General features: G+C 45.1%; 2 protein-coding genes across 2 annotated transcripts in view; one reads left to right on the top strand and one right to left on the bottom strand.

Annotated features, from left to right (window-relative positions):
* Positions 1 to 6,203, bottom strand: part of LOC309530381 (uncharacterized protein) — a gene marked incomplete at its 3' end in the record, with an annotated part of 54,276 nt that extends 48,073 nt beyond the window's left edge. Inside the window, exon 1 of the mRNA XM_082219309.1 lies at positions 5,746 to 6,203. Coding sequence (XP_082075435.1) covers positions 5,746 to 6,060 — 315 coding nt within the window. The 5' untranslated portion in view covers positions 6,061 to 6,203. The remainder of the gene's footprint in view (positions 1 to 5,745) is intronic.
* Positions 1 to 21,508, top strand: part of LOC309530284 (uncharacterized protein) — a 435,057-nt gene that overhangs the window by 140,592 nt on the left and 272,957 nt on the right. The gene's annotated exons all lie outside the window — the stretch shown is intronic.

Genomic DNA, 21,508 nt, shown 5'->3' with positions numbered 1-21,508 from the left:
GCTCCCCGCTGTGAAAGTGCCATGGTCTGATCACTACACTTTAAAAGCCAAGATTGACTTCCCGCTCCTCACCAGCTCGGGTGGCGAACCTATTTGGGCTCGTCCACGAAAACTGATGGATCCTGATAGATTCCGACAAGCCTTGCGGAACCCTGCTCCTCCTGGCGACTCATTAGATGACCTTGTTGAGGACTGGAATAACCGGCTCTTGGCAGCCATTGATGAGATCGCGCCTAAGCGCCCTCTGCGACCCCGTCGAAACCGGGCCCCTTGGTTTACTGAGGAGCTCCGGAAAATGAAGCGGGATCTCAGACGGCTAGAGCGAGTATGGCGACGGACTCGTGACGGAGCCTCAAGAACATCTTATAGGACGCTTATGAAAGCCTATGAGATGGCTATGAAAGCTGCTAAGAAATCTTACTTTGCAGCTTCCATTGCATCCGCTAGCTCTCGCCCGGCACAACTTTTTAGAATAATTAGGTCAATAACGTCCTTAGGAGGACAACCAAATTTAAGCACAAATTCGACCCACAGCTGTGAGGCATTCGCGAGCTTTTTTGCGGAGAAAGTCCTGTTGCTCCGCCGTGACCTCCCTGCCAATTTAGATACAGTGACTGAACTGGAGACCCCTCCACTGACTTCAGGTCCAGTGTTGGACCATTTCGATCGGATACTCCCTACTGATGTGGATAGATTCCTCCAAGTTGGTAGGCCCACCACCTGCCTCCTTGATCCGTGCCCGTCTTGGCTGATTAGGGAGTGTCCAGATGTCGCGCGGACCCCCCTGGTTGAAATTATCAATTTGTCCCTTGACACGGGGACATTCCCAGGGGAACTGAAGGAAGCAGTGGTGCGTCCACTCTTAAAGAAAACTTCATTAGATCCCTTAGACCTATCCAATTACCGCCCAGTTTCAAATCTTCCATACCTGGGTAAGGTAATTGAGAGAGCGGTTGCTGAACAGCTTGGTAGGTTTCTGGAGGAAACATCGGCATTAGATCCATTTCAGTCCGGTTTCCGTCCTGGTTTTGGGACGGAGACGGCTCTGGTTGCCCTAACAGATGATCTCCGTAGACAAGTGGATCGAGGTGGGTCAGGACTGCTGATCCTTTTAGATTTGTCAGCAGCCTTTGACATGGTCGATCATGATCTTCTGGACCATCGCCTTGCAGACGTGGGGATACAGGGCATAGCCCGTAACTGGTTGTGCTCTTTTATCTCTGGTCGGGGACAGAGGGTGGCACTAGGGGGGGAAATGTCGTCACGCCACTCCTTGATGTGTGGAGTGCCGCAGGGCGCAATTCTCTCCCCAATGCTTTTTAACATCTTTATGCGCCCCCTTGCCCAGATTATCTGGAGCTTTGGGCTGGGCTGTCATCAATATGCTGATGACACTCAGCTCTATCTGCTGATGGATGGCCACACCAACTCGGCCCCTTACACACTGACCAGATGCTTGGAAGCTGTGGCTGGATGGTTTCGTGGGAGCCGATTGAAACTAAATCCTTCGAAGACAGAGGTCCTATGGCTAGGTCGGGATAGCATGGGGATGAGGGACCAACTCCCTTCTCTTGCGGGGGCCCAATTAGTGCCATTGCCTTCCGTTAAGAGTTTAGGTGTAATCCTTGACGCCTCCCTTTCCATGGAGGCGCAAGTCACAGCAACAGCCAAGGCGACATTTTTCCACCTTCGCCGCATCAAGCAGTTGGTCCCTTACCTTTCCCGCCCCGACCTGGCCACAGTGATCCACGCGACAGTCATCTCCAGGCTTGACTACTGTAATTCGCTCTACGCGGGGCTGCCCTTGAAGCTGTCCCAGAAACTCCAGCGGGTACAGAATGCTGCAGCGAGGCTCCTCACGGGGTCTCTGCCATGGGAGCATATTCATCCAGTGCTTTTCAAGCTGCACTGGCTCCCGGTGCAGTACAGGGTCAGATTTAAGGTGCTGCTTTTGACCTTTAAAGCCCTTCACGGCCTAGGACCCTCGTACCTACGGGACCGCCTCGCCTGGTATGCCCCACGGAGAGCCTCAAGGTCCATAAATAACAACACCCTAGTGGTCCCAGGCCCTAAGGAAGTTAGATTGGCTTCAACCAGAGCCAGGGCCTTTTCAGCACTGGCCCCAACTTGGTGGAACGCTCTGTCTCATGAGACCAGGGCCCTGCAGGATCTGATTTCTTTCCGCAGGGCCTGTAAGACAGAGTTGTTCCGCCTGGCCTTTGGATTGGAGCCAATTTGATTCCCTCCGCCCCCTTTTTCTTTTTTCTTTTCCTTCTCCTGCAATGAGGCTTCATTTTAATATTTTAATGTTCCATTATTTTAATGTTGTATTTTATTTTTGTTTTTAAGTTGTAATCACTCATCTTGTTTTTATTATTGCTTGTAAGCCGCTCTGAGCCCGGCCTTGGCTGGGGAGGGCGGGGTATAAATAAAAAATTATTATTATTATTATATTGCTGTTTATTTGTCATCCAGGGAGAAAGCCCACATGGTCTTCATGGATTATCTTTCTCAGGGTCTTTTTAAATCTTTCCACTAAGATGGATGTGAAAAGTATGTAATCATTATTGATTAATGAAATTGGTATGTAGTTTGAAATAAGTGTTCGATCTGTCCCATTTGGGAATTAGTGTTATAAATGCTTCCTTCCATGTCTCTGGTGTTTTCCCCTATATCATTCATTACATGTTTTGAAGGTTGTGATAGGACTTCTTCCAGCTACTTATAATAGCAGGCTGACAATCCATGTGGACTGGGTGACTTCCCTGATTTCGCATTTGTATTGTTGGATTTCTATGGCTGTAATTGGTGTTTGATTTTTCCCCCACTCACAATTACTGGCAGGTTATTATGTTTAAAAAATTCTTCATCCCCCCCCCCCCGTTTTCCATTTCTTTTTGGTATAATTCTCTATAATAACCTACAAAAATTTTACATGTTTCATTCGGTTCATCTATTATTTTGTTTCCCAGTTTCAGTTTGTTTATAATCCTATCACTGCCTTTTCTTGAGTTGCCAAGCCAGTAGTTTCCCTGGTCTGTTGGCAAACTCAAAATTTCTATGTTTTAATATTTTAATATTCCATTCCACTTCTTGATTTATTAGCGTAGCAAATTTGGCTTGTAGCAGTTTGATATTTTGTTTGATTGTTTCATTGTCTGGGTTTCTTAATACCTCTTTTTCCTTTTAGCTTATCTCCACCAATATTTCTGTTTCTTTTCTTTTATTCCTTTTTGGATCACATTTTGTTATTTCATGTTTTTATATGTGTTGGAAGCCTCCCAGAGTGGATGGGGAAACCCAGCCAGATGGGCAGGGTATAAATAAATATTATTATTATCATCATCATCATCATCATCATCATCATCATCATCACTGCTACTAATACCTGAGATTCTCCAATGTCAGTAGTCGCTTTGGTCAATCAGAGAACGACAGCAGCAAAAACAAAAACAGAAAAACTGACAGAAGCTACTTATCTTTCCTAACAACTCTGAAGCTGACATTTAAGATACCTGGGCAGTTCAGACCAGCCCAATTGTGGTATAAAAAGGCAGAACTGGAGGAAGATTGTTCACAGAAAAATAGGTAATTTACTGTTCAAGGTTTATTGTGGGGGTGTTAGGTTCCCAGGTGTTGTAGGGGGCGCTGTTGAGCTCTGTGAAAATATATGAGGTTTGTCACACGGAGGTATTTTTAAAATTTGCAGTCAGATATTAAGATCCCACAGGGAGCCTTACCAAGAGAGGCCACGATCCCACGATTCTCCTCCATGACGTCCTTATGCAGAGCTCTCTGGTCAGGATCCAGCAACGCCCACTCCTCATCTGTGAAACGAACAGTGACATCTTCAAAGCACACTGGACCCTAAAAGAAAAAGGGAAATGTCCTCCTCTGAGACAGCAGAAATATGACCTGCTACACAATGCTCTGTTATTTCCTTCCTGTTAATTGCTGTGTTGTTTCAATAGGATTGCTTTGCTGCACACTTTTATTATGGATGCCTATTTTAATGTTTTAATGGAATTCTTTTATTCCGCATTTTAATTATGGGTTTTCATCTTTGTGCAAATAGGTAGTATTCCACCGTGTGTTTCTCATACTGTAACACCAAAAAAATGGACATATTGACAACAGAAATCAAAACACTATCCAGTAAAACTAATGGTTTGGAAAAACCAGTCCAAGCTTTGGAGGAGACAGCTAAGAGAAAGAAGAGAACTGAGAGATTAAAAGGGATCAAGAAAGAATGAAAACAGAGATAGTGACAGTACCAGTCCCACAGTTCACAGCTGGAGTTAACTCTTTATCAGCAAGAACACGATGTTCACAGTCTTGGCTGAGCTTCAGGCCGAATGAGAAGAGCAGCTCATTCCCGGAGGGTCTGTCAGTTTGCACTCTCAATCAATTAATGGACTAGTTGTCTAGGTAGAAGTTACTTTAGTGTGGAGGTATATGAAAAGTGAGATTATATAGTGCAAAGTTTGAAGAGAGTGAAGGCCCCTGGCTCCCCACAACTTTCTAAGTCGCCCCCCCGGGGGGGTTTCTAGCATACGATTGAACAGTGCGCCAGTGTGCAGCCTGCCTTTGCTCCTCCATGTTAGACCTCTCTTGGCTCTGAGAGACAAGCAGGGAGGGTGGCTTCTGGCAGAAGGAGAGGGAGCCTCCGGTGGCTCCTCCTTCTCCTGACTCACCTCTGCCTCTCGACTTTCCTCTCCCACTCGCCTCCTTCCTCTTCTGCCTCTGATTCTGGACTGCATTCTGCCACAGAGTCTCCCAGCTCACTATGCCCTGTTACCCCTTTAGCTTCTGACATCTCCTCTTCCCAGGCTTCTCCATCTTCTCCCTCTGACCACCCATCCGTCTTCCACCTCCACTCCTTCGGCTCCGAAAGGTCTTCCCTTCCTGGTTCCCCAGCTGCTTCCTCCCACCATTCCTCTGTGCCCAACCAGTCCATGACATTGCTCCATCCCTCGGCCTCTGTCCCCACAAGGCAGCTTCCCCTGACCTGATCTGGTTCCACAGCCGCTGCTTCCCTTCTGCCCCCATGAAAAGATGGATCAGGAGGTCCTGCTGGCATCATTCTGTCACCTGCAAGAGAAAAAAGGTAAGCAGGATGCCAGGAGTGCCCGCTTCTCTCACAGGTGAAACAGGGCATCTCTAACTACAGATGGGCCTTTCAGAAAGGCTTTCCTGCTGAGTGCAGTTGGAGGTTTGTGCCCATTTCATATGTTAGTTGTATAAAAATACACCTCCCCTCCTCTGGACCCTTGACCCCAACAGTCCACCCCCCCAAAAAAAAAACAAAGAACCCACAGATTAGTTGGGAAACCAACAGAATGAGACCAAATGGAGAAAAACCACCTTCCTCCTTACCCAGTGGCCTCTCTCTGGTGTCCAACGGAGACCTCTCTGCCTCACAGGAATCTAGGTCCATTTCTGCAAAATGATCGTTTTCCTGAAAGAGCAACAAGAATTCAAAACAGAGAATGAATGGTGAGAAATGTTAGAAGGAGAATGACAAAGACTTAAAGAGTGTTAGAACTCATTCTATGGATGTCTTCCAAGAAAAAGGATGGGCCATCAATAGAGCAATATGAGATGTTCTCCATCGTGTTTGGAGCCCCTTGGGAGTATCCAGAGGAAAGTCTCTCTCACCTGCTTTCTCTCCTCTGCCTGACTCAGGAGGAAACCTTCGGCCAGGGCCACCGCCTGGGAACTGGTCTCCGCTCCACAGTCCCTCACCCAGCTCTCCATCTCTGGAGGAAGGACAGCCAGGAACTGCTCCAAGATCATCAGGTCCAGCATCTCAGCTTTCGTGTGCCTTTCTGGCTTCAGCCATTGGTGGCAAAGGTGGTAGATTTGGCTGCAAACCTCTCGGGGTCCTTTGGCCTCCTGGAAGCAGAACTGCCTCAACTGCTGGCTCTGCACCTCTGAGCTGAAGGTGTCCTCCTCACCCAGGATCTTCTGCCCAGAGTTTCCCCAGAATCCCCCACTGCTCCCAGTTTGGATGGCATGGCCTCTTTCTGCTCCAGGGCCAGCTGAGTCTCGCTCATCCATCTGTGCTCTCAGGAAGCCTCTGAGAGATCAGAAGGAACCCTTTGGTCTTCTGCCAAGTTCTGCCTGTGCTAATGAGGTGCTAGGAAATCCTACAAAGCAAATACATTGCTTAGTTACAGAATTCTTAGGTCAGAAGAAGAGAAATGTTCCTTGAGCAAGCATGGATGAGTCTTCCTAGGAACCAGGGTGGGACTGTACGAAACCATGAGATATCTTCTGAAGAAGAAGACGGAGGAGGAGGAGAGAAGAGGAAGGAGGAGGAGGAAGAAGAAGGAGAAGAGGAGGAGGAGGAGGAGGGGAAGCAGCCTCTAGCTCTCCTAGAAGGAAGATTGCAATGCAAAACGTGGAGGCAACTGAAGGGATTTCTCTGAGGTGAATCAGTCTAGTTGCTCCTGCCTTCCAGTCAATGCATGAAGTCAGAACTGACTGACAAGGGAGTCATTTGAAAAATGGATGCTTGGCTCTAGTGGGGTCCTCACTTGGGGGTCCTCAGGAGTTGCTCTCCCCCCACCCCCACTCCCCTGCTTCTATCTCCTTTTCTTGCACTTGGACTCTCTGCCGCTCTCCAGACAGACTCCTGGGGTGGGGTCCCTTTTTCTTTGATCTGAGGGCCAGGAATGTATCTGGACATTATTATTCTCTTGGATGGCTTAACACACACGCACAGCCCTTGATGCCAAGGTCCCTGGAGGCTCAGGGAGTAGCAGTGCCCATTTCCGGCTGCTTTGCCAGCAACAATCCCTTTGGCACAAAGAGGATGTGGTCCTGGGATGCCCTGCTCTGGGTGCGAGGGGATGGCTGCCGTGGCCTCCGTGGGGAGCTGCCCTGGGAGACACTGGGAAACTGGTCCCCAATGCAGCAGCCAGCCTTTCCTTCCTTCCTCTCCGTGGTTTTTTTTTTTTGGGGGGGGCTAGTCCACCTCCTCGTCCAGCTTTGGAAAACCATTTGCACATGTTTCCTGTTGTGCAATGGGACTCCTTTGTTGTGCACTGATGCCGAGCGACGTCACACAGAGTCAAAGTCCCAGGGACTCCTTTGTTTGAAGAAAGAGATTTCGTGGGAGACATTTTTTCCTGAAAGGGGGGGGCGGAAGGCCAAATGAGTTTGGGATCCTCTGATCTCCAGGAAGGAGAGCGTGGCAGACCTGGCCCCTCCCTGGCAAGACCCTCTCCTCCCTGACTTGGGGGTCCCCCCCTCTCTCCTTCCCTGACCTTCCTCCTGGGGAGTCCTTCCTCCTCTGGGTAGCAGGAGCATATGGGGGGGGGTCTTTGCACCCCTGACCCTCTCCTCCCTGACTCCCTCTCCTCTTCTCCTCTTCCCCCCCTGCAGGAGCAGATCAGGCCCCCAAGGCCCCTCCCCTGCTGAAGCCCTGGACCCCCCCCCCCGTCTCCCCACTGCACCCTCTGGGGAGAGAGAGAGGAGACTCACCAGATCCCAGAGAGAGAGGAGACTCACCAGATCCCAGAGAGAGAGAGGAGGCTCACCAGATCCCAGAGAGAGAGAGAGGAGACTCACCAGATCCCAGGAGGGGGCAGCGAGGCAGCCCTTGCAGCAGAGACACCAAAGCAACACCCCCCCCTTCCTTGCAGGAAAGGACTGGGGAGGGAGGGGCCTTGGCTCTGGAGGACCTGCCCCCCCCTGCGCTTCCTGTCCTTTCTAGGAAGGCAGCTCACTTCCCTTTAACCCTTGCCAAGCCGAGTCCCTCCAGCTCAGCCCTCTCTCGCTTTGCAGAATCTCAGCTTTTTATTATTTTTAATGGCTGGGGGGGGGCAGTTGCCCCCCTGGCTACGCCTCTGCCGAGGTATGCTTTTGGGAGTGGTGACTCTCGGTTGGACTCTGAGCATCTCCCTCCCTTGGCCAGAAAGGGGAAAGGGCTTTGCAGGAAGCAAGGATAGCCAAGATAGCCATGTTCGAAGATATAAAAGGATGTCACATAGAGGAGGGAGAAAGGTTGTTTTCTGCTGCTCCAGAGAAGCGGACACGGAGCAATGGATCCAAACTACAAGAAAGAAGATTCCACCTAAACATTAGGAAGAACTTTCTGACAGTAAGAGCTGTTCGACAGTGGAATTTGCTGCCAAGGAGTGTGGTGGAGTCTCCTTCTTTGGAGGTCTTTAAGCAGAGGCTTGACAACCATATGTCAGGAGTGCTCTGATGGTGTTTCCTGCTTGGCAGGGGGTTGGACTCGATGGCCCTTGGGGTCTCTTCCAACTCTAGGATTCTAGGATTCTATGATTCATCCTAGAATTCAGGAGTGGAGAGATAGGAGGGGATCCCAGGGTCATCTAGTCCAACCCCATTGATACGGAACGGGGGGGGGGGCAATGTCTTCTTCACTACAATATATTTGCTCAATGTCTCTAGGACTCCATCACCCCTCCCCTGTCCTCCATAATCTCTCAAGTAATACTGTCAAAATCCTGTTACAATGTATCCACTCTGTTTCTGCTTTTGCTCTATAGTACAGAGTGGCTTAGAAATCACTGAAATCTTCAAAAATTGATATAAAATCAACCGTAACTCCGATTTCTTCACTTTTGGTGTCATTCAACTCACCTCCCCCTGGACTCCATAATGCTACCCCTACCTCCATAATCCCCGAAGCGGCAGGTCACGTACACAGGAATTTCTTAATCCTGTCAGATAGTCTTGCAAAATCCTTCCTTCGGGCAATATTAGGTGGCAGACGATGCATATCTCTGACCCATTGTCTTGCCACCACCGGTACTCAATAAATGTGTATCTATGTATATTTCCCGCTCCGCATATCCCCCCTCCCTCATCCGAAAATGCTAATTAATGTAATCCCACCTTTTCATAATGTATTCATGACGTGTAAAGTATATTCATGATGTAACTTGTGAAACCCAACCTTCCCATAATGTATTCGTGACGTTTCATGCACTGTATTCTGGGACATGGAGGGAAAACTCAAAAGTTCATGTCACCCCTTTCTCACTGTTCAATCTCGCCTTGAACCTGTTGCGCAATAAACTTGGACCTTCTGCAGTTTGCTCCTGTGTCCGGCTGAGCTCATTTTCTTCCGCAGGGACCCACGGACTTAGTCCGATGAGCTGGGTGGCAGAGTAACCCCGCACCCAGATTTTAGCCGTAACAGTTGGCGCCCAACGTGGGGCTTGCGGTTCTCCCGAGCTGCTGACTGGGGGCCCCGAAATCTTCAGCCGGCTCCAGGCCATTTTGCCTGGGAAGATCCTTTTGGACCCCCAGCCATCTTCTGGGCGGTAATCGAAAGCCCTAGGAGTTCAGCCGGGGAGCAAAAGAGGGATCCAGCCGGCTTATTCATCGATCCCGGGATCATCATAGAAGACGCGTGAGTATAAGGAAAAAGGAAAATCCAGTGCACTGGTGGGAAGGGGGTGGAAGTCTCCTGGCAACTGAATTCTCTGCCCTCCTCTCTATCGCTCCTTCTTGCCTTTCTCTTGGTCCGGTTAGTGAGAGAGACCGTGGACCGCTGCTCAACCCGAAAGGGGGGTTCTGAGCTCTATCCCTTTTCCTTAAAATCTCCAGCCAGCCGCACCAATTGGGAGCCTGAAAGTAAGACGGAGAGACCCGACTTGAAAGATAGCCGACTCTCTGCAACGGGCATCCCAGTTGAAAGCAAGGGGTTGGAGCTCTCTTTCCGATCTTCCCGAGCGTCCTTTCTAGGGGGCAGGAAGTGGTCTTGCTTTCTATCCCAATCCCAGCCGCACCGGTCGAGCTACATACCACGTGTACTGTAAGCTCGCTTCCGAAAGCAAGGGGGATTTTCGACCCGAAATTCTATCCAGGGACCACCCGATCTGGCACTGCATGGCGCGGGCGTCCAGTAGGGCCCCTTTTCCTGAGATGTGACGATAGGTAGGAGGTTGCCAGGAGGGATAGCCCATGAGGAATTGGGCAGGACCGGCAGAGTGGAAAGAGACCCCAGGTTATAGGAAATAAGGAAATAAGGAAATAGGAAATGGAACGCAAGGAACCGGATAGCTAGAGCTCTCTAAAACCCACTAAGGAAGTTGCCAGGCAACTAGAAGCCCCTTCTCCTCTTTACTATACGTCCCTGTACTAAGCGTACCAAACCCCTAGACATACCAATCCTAATCAACCCCTCTTTTTTCCCCTTCTCTATCCCAGACACCCCCCCCAAAAAAAAGGAAAAAGCAAAAAAGCAACAACAGCAACGCATGCATCTATAAAGGGGTACCCAGTCAACCAAGCGTTGTGAGCCCTACCAGTCTGATTACCTGGTGGTGTGTTTGAAGAGGCAAGGAGGCTCATAAAACCATGTGGGACCTTCCTACTAATTTCACTTAATGAAGCCAAAGGTAGTGGCCCATCTCCTTGCAATAACCAACTAAAGGATGAGAATATATATGTTTACATGTTGTCTGTTATGTGTGTTGTCTGTTAATACATATATGAGAATATGTATGTTTACATGTTGTCCGTTATGTGTGTTGTCTGTTCCTTCTGTCTCTGGCAGACTGCCTTTCTTAAGTGTGCATAGTTTAAACTGCAAGCTTGCTTCAAAATTTAAATCTAAGGAAGTCATGCTGGATCTTAGCAGTCCTAAATAAGGAAGTCATGCTGGATCTTAGCAGTCCTAAATAAGAGAAAATGAGAATGAAGTGTGCAAATGTTTACCCCACCTCTTGCTTTGCCCCAACTTTTGAGATTGCGAGTCTACAGTCTTATTTTGGAAGGTGCTGATAACCTAATGTTTCTGCTGCAAAAGCCTAGTTGAGCCAACTGCTCTCAAGCTAAAATGCAGTGTATGTATTTCATTAAGCATATGCCTATGAAAGTATGGTGTTCCTTCTAAGAAAATATCTGAGTCCAGTTTTAACTTTGATTTGGTTGGACAGAAGAGTTATTGTAAGGCTCCTGATATCAGTTTCTATAAGACTTCCTGGCCTCTTTTCTTAGAAAATGCCCCCCCCCCTGTTTCATTCTGTCTCTTTCAGGGTTTTTTTTTCCCCTCCTTCTCCTTCTTATTCTGTGCCAGGTAAATTTACTCCTGAGTAAGCTTCCTTTAAAGGAAACTGCAAGGGGGGGCATAGATTAGGCTTACTATTGCTCTGCAAGTTCAACAAAATTGTCAAATCTATGGCTGTTGTAATTATTTGTGAGTGGTTATATCAATTGAATTAACTTTGCTTTATAAAAGATCCTCTCCCTATCTTAGGAAAAATGTTAACTTCAATCTTCCTTTAAAGATAATTTCTATAGGTATGTGTGTGTTTCTGGTAGTACAAATCTTGCTATGAACCCTGTATTTTAGGGTTGGACTAGATGACCCCAGGTCCCTTTCAACTTTCCCAATTTGTGGCTGATGAGTTGAAATTCAGCCCAGGTTGGCTCTTTGTTTTTTTAAAAGGTGTGATGAGAGGTGAAAGCCATGATGTTTGAAGCAGAACTGGTGATATCGAGCATTTAAGTGATTACAGTGTTTATCATTTTGTCTATTATTTACAAAAATCAGACTTAAAAGTCTACTCAAAGTTTAAGCACATACAAATGGATAATCAAGTAGAATTAGCCTTGACCAATCCATTTGTCTGCAAATGGTAAGGCCGAAATGACTGAGAATGTTTAAAAAAAAAAAAAAATTCCTATGAATTCTAACTCTCTGGCCATTTTTACTCATAAATAAGAGAGCGGTTGATTGTTCCGCGAATGGCCAGAGGGATATTAGCCCTTTCCTGTACATAAAGGAAGCAGTCTCGTTTGCTTGGGCCGAAATCGCTAGCTTTGGTAAATACTTAAATTGCTGAGTTTCTCTTTTTTGTTTAAAATCAAACCCTGTTTTCAAAATCTACTCCATACCCTTCCCTTCCCTTATTCAAATGTTAATTTAGCCAAAGGATGCAACATTTTCAATAGTACAAAAGGTTTGCTGAGACATGAACTCTGCACATGCACAGAGGCTAGATCAGCTAAAGAAGAGAGAGAGAGAGGACGGGGGGGGGGACTGTAAGGAGGGAGAGGAGGTTTCTTCCAAATGTAAAAGAAAAGTCAGAACCATTGAGGGAAATCACCCTTAATCTGTCTTTGCCCCAGGGGCTACTTAAGACAAAAGGCTACAAAAAAAAAAACAAAAAAAAACTAGCCCATCAAAAGTCAAGAGCTTTCCAGGTTCCAAATCTTAACATGCAAAATTCTTTTCACAGGTAAATATCAAAGCATTCCCCCCTGATTGGGAATTTTAGGAACAGCATTTCCTGACAGGCTTTTCACATGAAATAATTTTCCCTTTTAACAGGATATGTGAACCCTGATAACAAAGTGTTTGTCCCTTTTCCTCCCACAGCAACTTTCTTTCTGTTCTGTGAAACAAGTCTGAATCCCTGCTGTATTAGTGACCTCTATCTCTTTGTGCCTTTGACATTTTTTTAAGTTACAAATAATCTGTTTTCATTTATTTAATCAGTTTCTCCATGATGTCTATGAAGTTAATCGAAGCACAACCAAACATTGTTTGTGGAATGGTACTTGTTTACCTTTGGCCTGAGCATTTCTTACTAATTCTGTCATTTTGGCTAGTGCAATGTACCTGCACAACTTTAAATTGCCATTCATTTTATTGGTATTAACTCATTTCCCAGTATTCCGCTATTAACATTACAGCGGATGTCACATCAAGAAACACTTTTATTTTCATTTGGGATGTTAGAATGCCAAAACAGATTACTTCAGGTTACTTATTAATTGTGTGTCTTAGCATTTATTTATTTTTGGTTCCTCATAGCTCATTTTTGTGTGTTTGTGTTTTACTTTGGGGGACATGTTCATCACATGTTGAAAGTCAGTCTCACGAAGTTCTTTTATTGAATAGCACATGGTGAATTTTAAGTTTTCCTCATTGTTTTTCCATTTTTTCCAGTCCAGTAGTAATATGTGTGGTTTTGATAATATCTTTGTACTATTTAATAATAGTTATTTTCTGAATCTGATGTCTTTGTGTCAAGTCCATTTTCATCTAACTGGTAATCTAATTTTTTTCTTTCTTTTTTATTTTTTAACCTTTGTATTTTTTACAGTTCTCTTTCTATACATGTGGAGTAATTTTTTATTTTATAATATGAAAAGAACAACAACAACAAAAATTAAGTGAAGGAAAGCAAACAAACTTAGCAGATAATCACAGTAATTATATGGAAATGTGATAATGAATAAAATGTTTAATTCACTAAGATTTTATTATTTGCAACTTCCAACAGAAACCGAAGGACATCCTTTTCGCCTTTTGCCCCCTCCCTTTTCTAACTGTCTTTAAGCCCCAAAACCCTGCCCCTTACAGGATATCACTTCTACAGATGTGCAAGGATGAAAAGCAGCAACAACCCCTCATGGCTAAGGGGAGGAGTTGAATTGCAAGGACATTTTCTCACTTTTGAACCTTAAGACTGTGCTCCAGGATTCAAAAGATACATGCATAAAAGATCACAATTGTGTCAAGATATGTAACTGATATTTAATTAATTTGTTTTGTATTATGTGTTATTATGTGAGAATGTTGAAATGTGTCTGACAGTGTGATTTCCACAAAGGGGGGCAATTTTTGTGTGTAATTGTTTTTATGTTAATGTCTTATTGCTTACACACCAATGGAGAATTCTCATGCATTTTATACTTTCTAATAGCTCACACTATTCTGGAGTCCAATGTTTAGATCAATTTATAACCACATTTAATTGTTCCACCTGGCACCCTGCCAACTTTCCATATCCATTTTAAAATGTGTTAAACCTCGTTTTTCCAAGGACAAGCTTCTGGATCCATAAAACACCAGGTACATGAAGGTGCATATGCTTTGGTTTAGCAGGAATGATCCCTTATAGAGTTAAATTGACTTATTTGGACAACTGTCCTTGTTAAGAATGGTTTTCATTTAACAGATTGGTTTGAAGAGTTGAGAACCATGGGGCAAGATAAATTCAAATTGGACTCAGTTTGAATTGGGCAAGTGTATCCAGGCTGCAATTAGCCTTTTGGTCCTTTAAGTGCAAGTGAGCAACTCTCCATGCGTGCAAAACCACAGCCTATAATAGAATCCCATAGGAAGGCCAAGGCCAAGGCATCTCCCTCACGAGATGCCCAACCTATGTGCCAGCTATGGTGAATGCCAGGCAACATGGTTAAATGAAAGCCCCGAGGGGATTCAACAGACAGGATGTGTTGCTGTAGCACTATGTCAGTGTGAGACCACAGAAGAGCTAGCTTGACACCTGAGAAACACACAAAAATGGCAAAGGACAAAACACCAACTGCATTTTTCAGTCAATTAGACCTTCCTGCTAGGTGTAAAGCATAAAACACTATTGAGAATGCCACAAGTAATTTAGCAACAAAATACAAGACGTGTTCTTTATATAATACCCTATATGCAGCTACCTGCACTGATATACTTGCAAATGACCATAAGAGGCATGGCTTGCAAGTCCCTTTCAGGTTTGCATAAAGCCACACATCCCATTCACCGAGATTTAGGGTGCGGAGAAAAGATTTGCAAGTTCTTACAGAACTTTAATGCAAATCTATCTCCGAATGGGGGACTGATACGGAACGGGGGGGGGGGCAATGTCTTCTTCACTACAATATATTTGCTCAATGTCTCTAGGACTCCATCACCCCTCCCCTGTCCTCCATAATCTCTCAAGTAATACTGTCAAAATCCTGTTACAATGTATCCACTCTGTTTCTGCTTTTGCTCTATAGTACAGAGTGGCTTAGAAATCACTGAAATCTTCAAAAATTGATATAAAATCAACCGTAACTCCGATTTCTTCACTTTTGGTGTCATTCAACTCACCTCCCCCTGGACTCCATAATGCTACCCCTACCTCCATAATCCCCGAAGCGGCAGGTCACGTACACAGGAATTTCTTAATCCTGTCAGATAGTCTTGCAAAATCCTTCCTTCGGGCAATATTAGGTGGCAGACGATGCATATCTCTGACCCATTGTCTTGCCACCACCGGTACTCAATAAATGTGTATCTATGTATATTTCCCGCTCCGCATATCCCCCCTCCCTCATCCGAAAATGCTAATTAATGTAATCCCACCTTTTCATAATGTATTCATGACGTGTAAAGTATATTCATGATGTAACTTGTGAAACCCAACCTTCCCATAATGTATTCGTGACGTTTCATGCACTGTATTCTGGGACATGGAGGGAAAACTCAAAAGTTCATGTCACCCCTTTCTCACTGTTCAATCTCGCCTTGAACCTGTTGCGCAATAAACTTGGACCTTCTGCAGTTTGCTCCTGTGTCCGGCTGAGCTCATTTTCTTCCGCAGGGACCCACGGACTTAGTCCGATGAGCTGGGTGGCAGAGTAACCCCGCACCCAGATTTTAGCCGTAACAGCATAATACAGGAATCTCAGCTAAAGCATCCAGGGCAGATGGCCGTCCGATCTCTGCTTAGAAACCTCCAAGGAAGGAGAGTCCACCGCCTCCCAAGGGAGACCTTTCCCTGCCCAACTTCTCTTAGATGTCCCTCAAGGCAGCGGGTCCTGAGTTCTAGCCCTGCTGAAATAATGGCGCTGGCTGCCAAGGAGAAACCAAGCGAACTTCAAAATAAATAAATCCTATTTTTATCATGAATAATATCTTTTAATGCATTCCTTTTATGCTTATACACAAAAGTATGCCATTTCCCCTTCCAGAAATGCTTAATTGCTCATTCAAGATGTAGCAGGAACCCCCCCCACCCCAATCATTCTGTTTGTACAAACTTCACACTCACACACTACATACGCCACATTTCTGTTATAAACTCATACAAAAATCAACCATACATCGGAGTTGCACTGTTCCACTTTTATTTGACTCCATGAAGGAAGGACTACAAAATGGGGAAGGTTTGATACAGGGCAGCCATAATCCCTTGAGCATCCCAGCACATCCACAGGAGCCCTGCCCAGTCGCTATGCCAACCCTGATGATCCCAGACAGAAGACAATCAGGATCACAAAGAACTTGCATATGGGAGTGGATTCAGCATGGACTGAAACAAAGGACAATGATCAGATCTTCCCTCTGGGGGCAGGAAACTGCCAACTCCCCTTTGTCTCCTGGAAGTGACTCATGGGCAGGGGGAAAGGAAGAACCAGCCAGGTGACAGGACACTCAGGTTACCACCACAACTCCTCCCTCAACCCCTCCTTTCTGTAATGTATGCATGATGTTTCTGGGGGTGGGCTTGACCTGGAGGATGGGAATTTCAAAAGCTTTTATAAGGTCTTGCACACCATCTTTCTGGGTCTTTCCTCTCTCCTGCAAGTGAAGGGAATACCCTGTTGCAACAGTTCAATCAAGGCCAAGCCTACAGGCTGCTGTTTTGCTCCAAGTTATCCTGGTTGGTGTCTTTGTTTTTGTCCAAGGGAGCCCTCGGATTTTTCCGGTAACAAAGGGACTAACAACGGATGGTGGTGGTTGTTAATATTTATTAACCTGACATACCGTCCTTCATCAAGAGATCTCAGGGACATTTAAAACACAGAACATATAAAAAGCAGGCAAATGATGCTGTTCCTTTTCCCCTGCCTTCTCCAGGCCACTCTTTCCCTCCACTGAATTCACTGTGTGCTGAAACAAATAAATCCATCAAACTTCATCAAATGCTCAACTGCCAATCAACATCTATTATGCACTACATAAATCTATATGTTTATTTTAATTATTTATTAAATTTACATACCATCCTTCATCCAAAGATCTCCAACGGTTTGACCTCACCTCCAAAGGTGCCCTCCTCCTTCATAGTCTCCCAAGAAAGACGGATTCCAAGAGCAGCAGCAATTGGCATACAAGTCTATTTCCTCTAGAAGAAGAGTTTGGATTTGATATCCCGCCTTTCACTCCCTTTAAGGAGTCTCAAAGCGGCTAACATTCTCCTTTCCCTTCCTCCCCCACAACAAACACTCTGTGAGGTGAGTGGGGCTGAGAGCCTTCACAGAAGTGTGACTGGCCCAAGGTCACCCAGCAGCTGCATGTGGAGGAGCGGAGACACGAACCCGGTTCCCCAGATTACAAGACAACCGCTCTTAACCACTACACCACACTGGCTCAGAAGGGGTTGAGGCTTCCTCTACCGTAGTTCCTGGGGAGAAGGTCCCAGGCAAACGCAGATTACTTTATTCAACCAGATCAAGAGAGTCATAGTCCCGCTCTATTTTGCCTTAGCCAGACCCCGTCTGGAATCCCGTGTCAAGTTCTGGGCAGTACAACTGAAGAAGGATGTTGAGAAGCTGGAAGGAGTGCAGAGGAGGGCAACCAAGATGATCAAGGGTTTCGAAACCAAGCCTGATGAGGAATGGTTGAAGCAGCTGGGTATGTTTAGCCTGGGAAAAAGGAGACTGAGAGGAGAGCCATCTTCACATATCCCAAGGTTCTTTCCCCCTGCTCTGGAGGGTGTTGCAGGAATTTATGTATAGGTTGGGGGGGGTTGCCCCTTCAGCAGATATCATGCACATGCAGCCCACTACCAAAATCAGCACAATCGCTTTTGTGACTTTTTTTATTTGTCCCCACAAAACACTTCATCGCAGTTTCTTCCTATCTATTCTTTTTTAAAAAAATAATATTTATTACTTTTAAAGCTTACAGGAAAAAAGAGAAGAAAAAAGACGAGAAGAAGAAACAAAAGAGAGAGAGAAAACCAATACAATACAATATATAAACAATACAAAACGCAACCTTAACACATTAAACTAAACAAAACAAAACAACAACAATTTAAAAACATACATCATACCATTTCAATACTCTATCTTTCATTCCCTTGTTTCATCGACCTCCTCTCACCTCCCTTTTTGTATTCCACTTCTGTTAATTGTTTCAGCAATTCCTTTCCAACTTTCTCTATTTTTTGTCATATAAATATTTTAACATATTTTTAACCTTATTTTCAATTAATGTTAAGTACTTATTTATGCTTAACTCCTTATAACATTTCTACTAAAGCCGTAAAATTTCATTCCAACATTTTTCTAACCCTAATTTTACAGTATTTCTATATATAAACTTTAAACTTTTCCAATCTTCTTCCACCATCTCCTCTCCCTGGTTTCGGATTCTGCCAGTCCTTTCTGTCAATTCCATATAGTTCATCAACCTGGAGATCTTCTGTCCGAGGCTCTTAACTCTTTTCCAAGTCCCTTCTGCAGGTCTTCTTCTTTGATGCTGAAGAGCAGATCTCGGGGAGACTCCAACCTAACAATGCTTTTATTCCTTCTCGACAGGTCAGCCAATTCTCCATAGTTAAAACTAAGGTCCATATAATATTTCAGGACATGTTTCAAAATTCCTCCAAATCCAAAGGCCCCCACAACTCCAATCACCTCCTGACCCAAGTCCAGGTCCCCACGGTCAGTAAATCCCTACATGAAGGGATCTATCCAACTTTCCTTCTCCAGTCCGAGCAGGGCTCCGATCCGCAAAATCTGACTTTTTCTATATTCAATCATAAAAGGCCTCAACTTATAAACCTCAATTTGCCTCTGTAAGGCTGGGGCTCCCACTTGTATTACTTTAGGTTCAACAACAACAACTTTCTCCTTCGTCTTCTCCCCAATTTGTCCTGTCGAAGTGGGTTCCTGTGTCAAATCCTTAATAATTTCCGTAGTGATGTTCACTTTTTGCTCCAAATTAATCACTTTTTGTCCCAAGTTATCAATTTTAGTAGTCATAACATCCGTCTTCTTGTGGAGCTGTTCCAGCGAATAGCTTATCTTACATAGTACAGTCACTAAGGCTTCTTCTGTCGACATTCTTAAATGGTCCAAGGTCAATCTCTGATTCTCACAGTTTCTTATCTTGCAGCTGGAGATTCCCCAGCTCCACTCTTGTAACAGTTTCAAAAGCTCCCTCTAGAGGGAAACAGTCTCCACTTGTATCAATCCTTTCAAGCACAGTTTAAGCTGTAAAATTAGTTTCAATTTTCAGTTACTTTTCCTCCTTTTTAAACGCAGAAGAGGACAATGGAAACAATATATTTCTCTTATTTAGCTAGCTGTCAACATACGTTCTGCTCACAGTCAATGAACTCTCCCAAGACGTCAATCTTACTGGCAGCCCGTTTCCAGGTTCAGAGCGGTGGTAATTTGATTTTCATCACTCTCTCCTGCAGGCTTACTAGGTCCAAAATCCCCCCCCTCTTCCCCTGCTTCCAAAGGGGGTTTAATGATTTTAACCGATGGAAATTTAATCCTTTACGAAAGGCTTTCCAAGGCTTTAGCTTGCAGCGTCTTTGCTTCAATCTATTTACAAAAGAGGAAGGCGGACTTCCTAGAATCATAGAATCATAGAGTTGGAAGAGACCACAAGGGCCATCGAGTCCAACCCCCTGCCAAGCAGGAAACTTTCCTGTTTGAAACCTTCCTGTTTCGCTGCCAAATTAAAATGTTTAAAGATCCAATTTTCCGTTCTACTCACGGGTAGTTGTTTAAAGTCCAATTGTCGACAGGAAAAAGTCAGCGCTCTCCGGCAACAGCAATGCGGCTTCACTCCATGAAAGAAGCAGTCAATTCGAAGCACCGCACCACTCACCCCACGTCGTTCCAGATCCCCGAAACCGGGTTTCCCCACAAGTAGGGGCGGCGCAAAAGGTGCCAGCCGAATCCCACGCCCACAGGCTTCTCCCACCTGTGGTTTTTAATGGGTCTCCGCCTTCACCATGGCGGCCAGACCCTGATTTCCACGGAGCGGATTCCTCCCGATCAGAGGAATTCCGCCATTGCCGGTGGCGCTAACCCGGAAGTCGAGCTCTTTCTATCTATTCAAAGGGCCTCTGCTGCACAATACCAAATGTAAGAATTCACTGATAAATGTACTGGCTCACTGGAAAAACTTCATAAATCCATATAGACATGTGAGTTCAGCTACTCAAGTAGCAGGGAGTTCCAGAGTACACTTACTGCCACACCAAAACACCCATGTTTTAAGTTGGAGGTTTCAGGTTGCAAATTCTGTCGTCCAGTATTAGTGCTTCTTAAACCAATATTACTTGCATTCAAGGAGGAAACTGAGTTTTATTTAAACTATTGCAAGACAGAAATACAGAAAACAGATGAGCACACGAAAGCTCATACCAAGAACAAACTTAGTTGGTCTTTAAGGTGCTACAGGAAGGATTTTTTTTTATTTTGACTATGGCAGACCAACACGGCTACCTATCTGTAACTGGTTCCATAAACACAGTTTTAACAATGAGTCCGTAAGTGACTGTGGAGGCCAATTCTGGATCCACACGTCCTTCCACAGTGGGGACATTGGTTTCCAGGCAGGAGCTGATCATGGTGTGGATTTGCCAAGCGTACCTTCCTCCTAGCACATTTCTCCCTTGGGTCCTGAGTTTGAGTGTCTTCAAAGTCCATGAAAACTTTGGTAAAGGCTGTTCTCCAACTGGAGATCTCGCAGGCCAGTGTTTCCCAGTTGTCAGTGTTAATACTACATTTTTTTAGATTTGCCTTGAGACAAATCCTGCAAAAACAATTTAGAGATGAGCTTGCAGTACCGTGGTACCTCAGGTTACATACACTTCAGGTTACATACGCTTCAGGTTACATACTCCACTAACCCAGAAATAGTGCTTCAGGTTAAGAACTTTGCTTCAGGTTGAGAACAGAAATCGTGCTCCGGTGGCGCGGCGGCAGCAGGAGGCCCCATTAGCTAAATTGGTGCTTCAGGTTAAAAACAGTTTCAGGTTAAGTACGGATGTCCGCAATGAATTAAGTACTTAACCCGAGGTACCACTGTATTTCCAAATCTGGGAGAGTTGTGTACAGCTATTAACCAAATGAAAAACAACAAAGCCAGTGGACCTGATAGGATACCTGCCGAAATCTTCAAAGTGGGTGGAATTGTTTCGACTACAGCAGACCAACATGGCTACCTACCTGTAACTGCAAATTTTATGTCAGCCATTCATGAATGCTCAGTAAACAGGTTTCCTGAAAGCTACCATGGTGTCTTTAGTTGAAGGATAAGCAATATTTTGTTTTAGTACATCACAACAGATGGAAAATGTAAGACTGTCAGAGGAGAGTTATGAGGAAGAGCAAACACACATATTTCAGTGAACAAGAGTTGTAACACAGAGGATGGGTTGGTCTCATGAACCAAGAAAGGGTAAAGGAATAAATCAGGAAGGAGTTAGAAAAATTCCATAAGTGTAATTTCAGAGCACATTTTTTCCTCAGCAATCATTTACCTCAGATTGATTTCACTTACCTATTCAAGAAGCAATAGTAAATATTCACCAGTCCCACGCACCCCAGCAGAACTACCAGGTGTCTATTTAATTGAAATTAACTTAGTTTAATGGATGGGTTCTCATGGCAATTTCTCCACGAGAAAGAGAGCCTCTCCCAGCTTCTTCTCCACCTGGACCCCACCGATATTCCGCCAGAAATTTAGAAATGGACTTGCAGGGCGGGGGTT

Source organism: Podarcis vaucheri (genome assembly GCF_965113315.1).
Source record: "Podarcis vaucheri genome assembly, chromosome: 4".
NCBI classification, from domain to species: domain Eukaryota; kingdom Metazoa; phylum Chordata; class Lepidosauria; order Squamata; family Lacertidae; genus Podarcis; species Podarcis vaucheri.
Note: the sequence above shows the minus strand (reverse complement) of the source record. Positions and strands in the feature narration are given on the sequence as shown.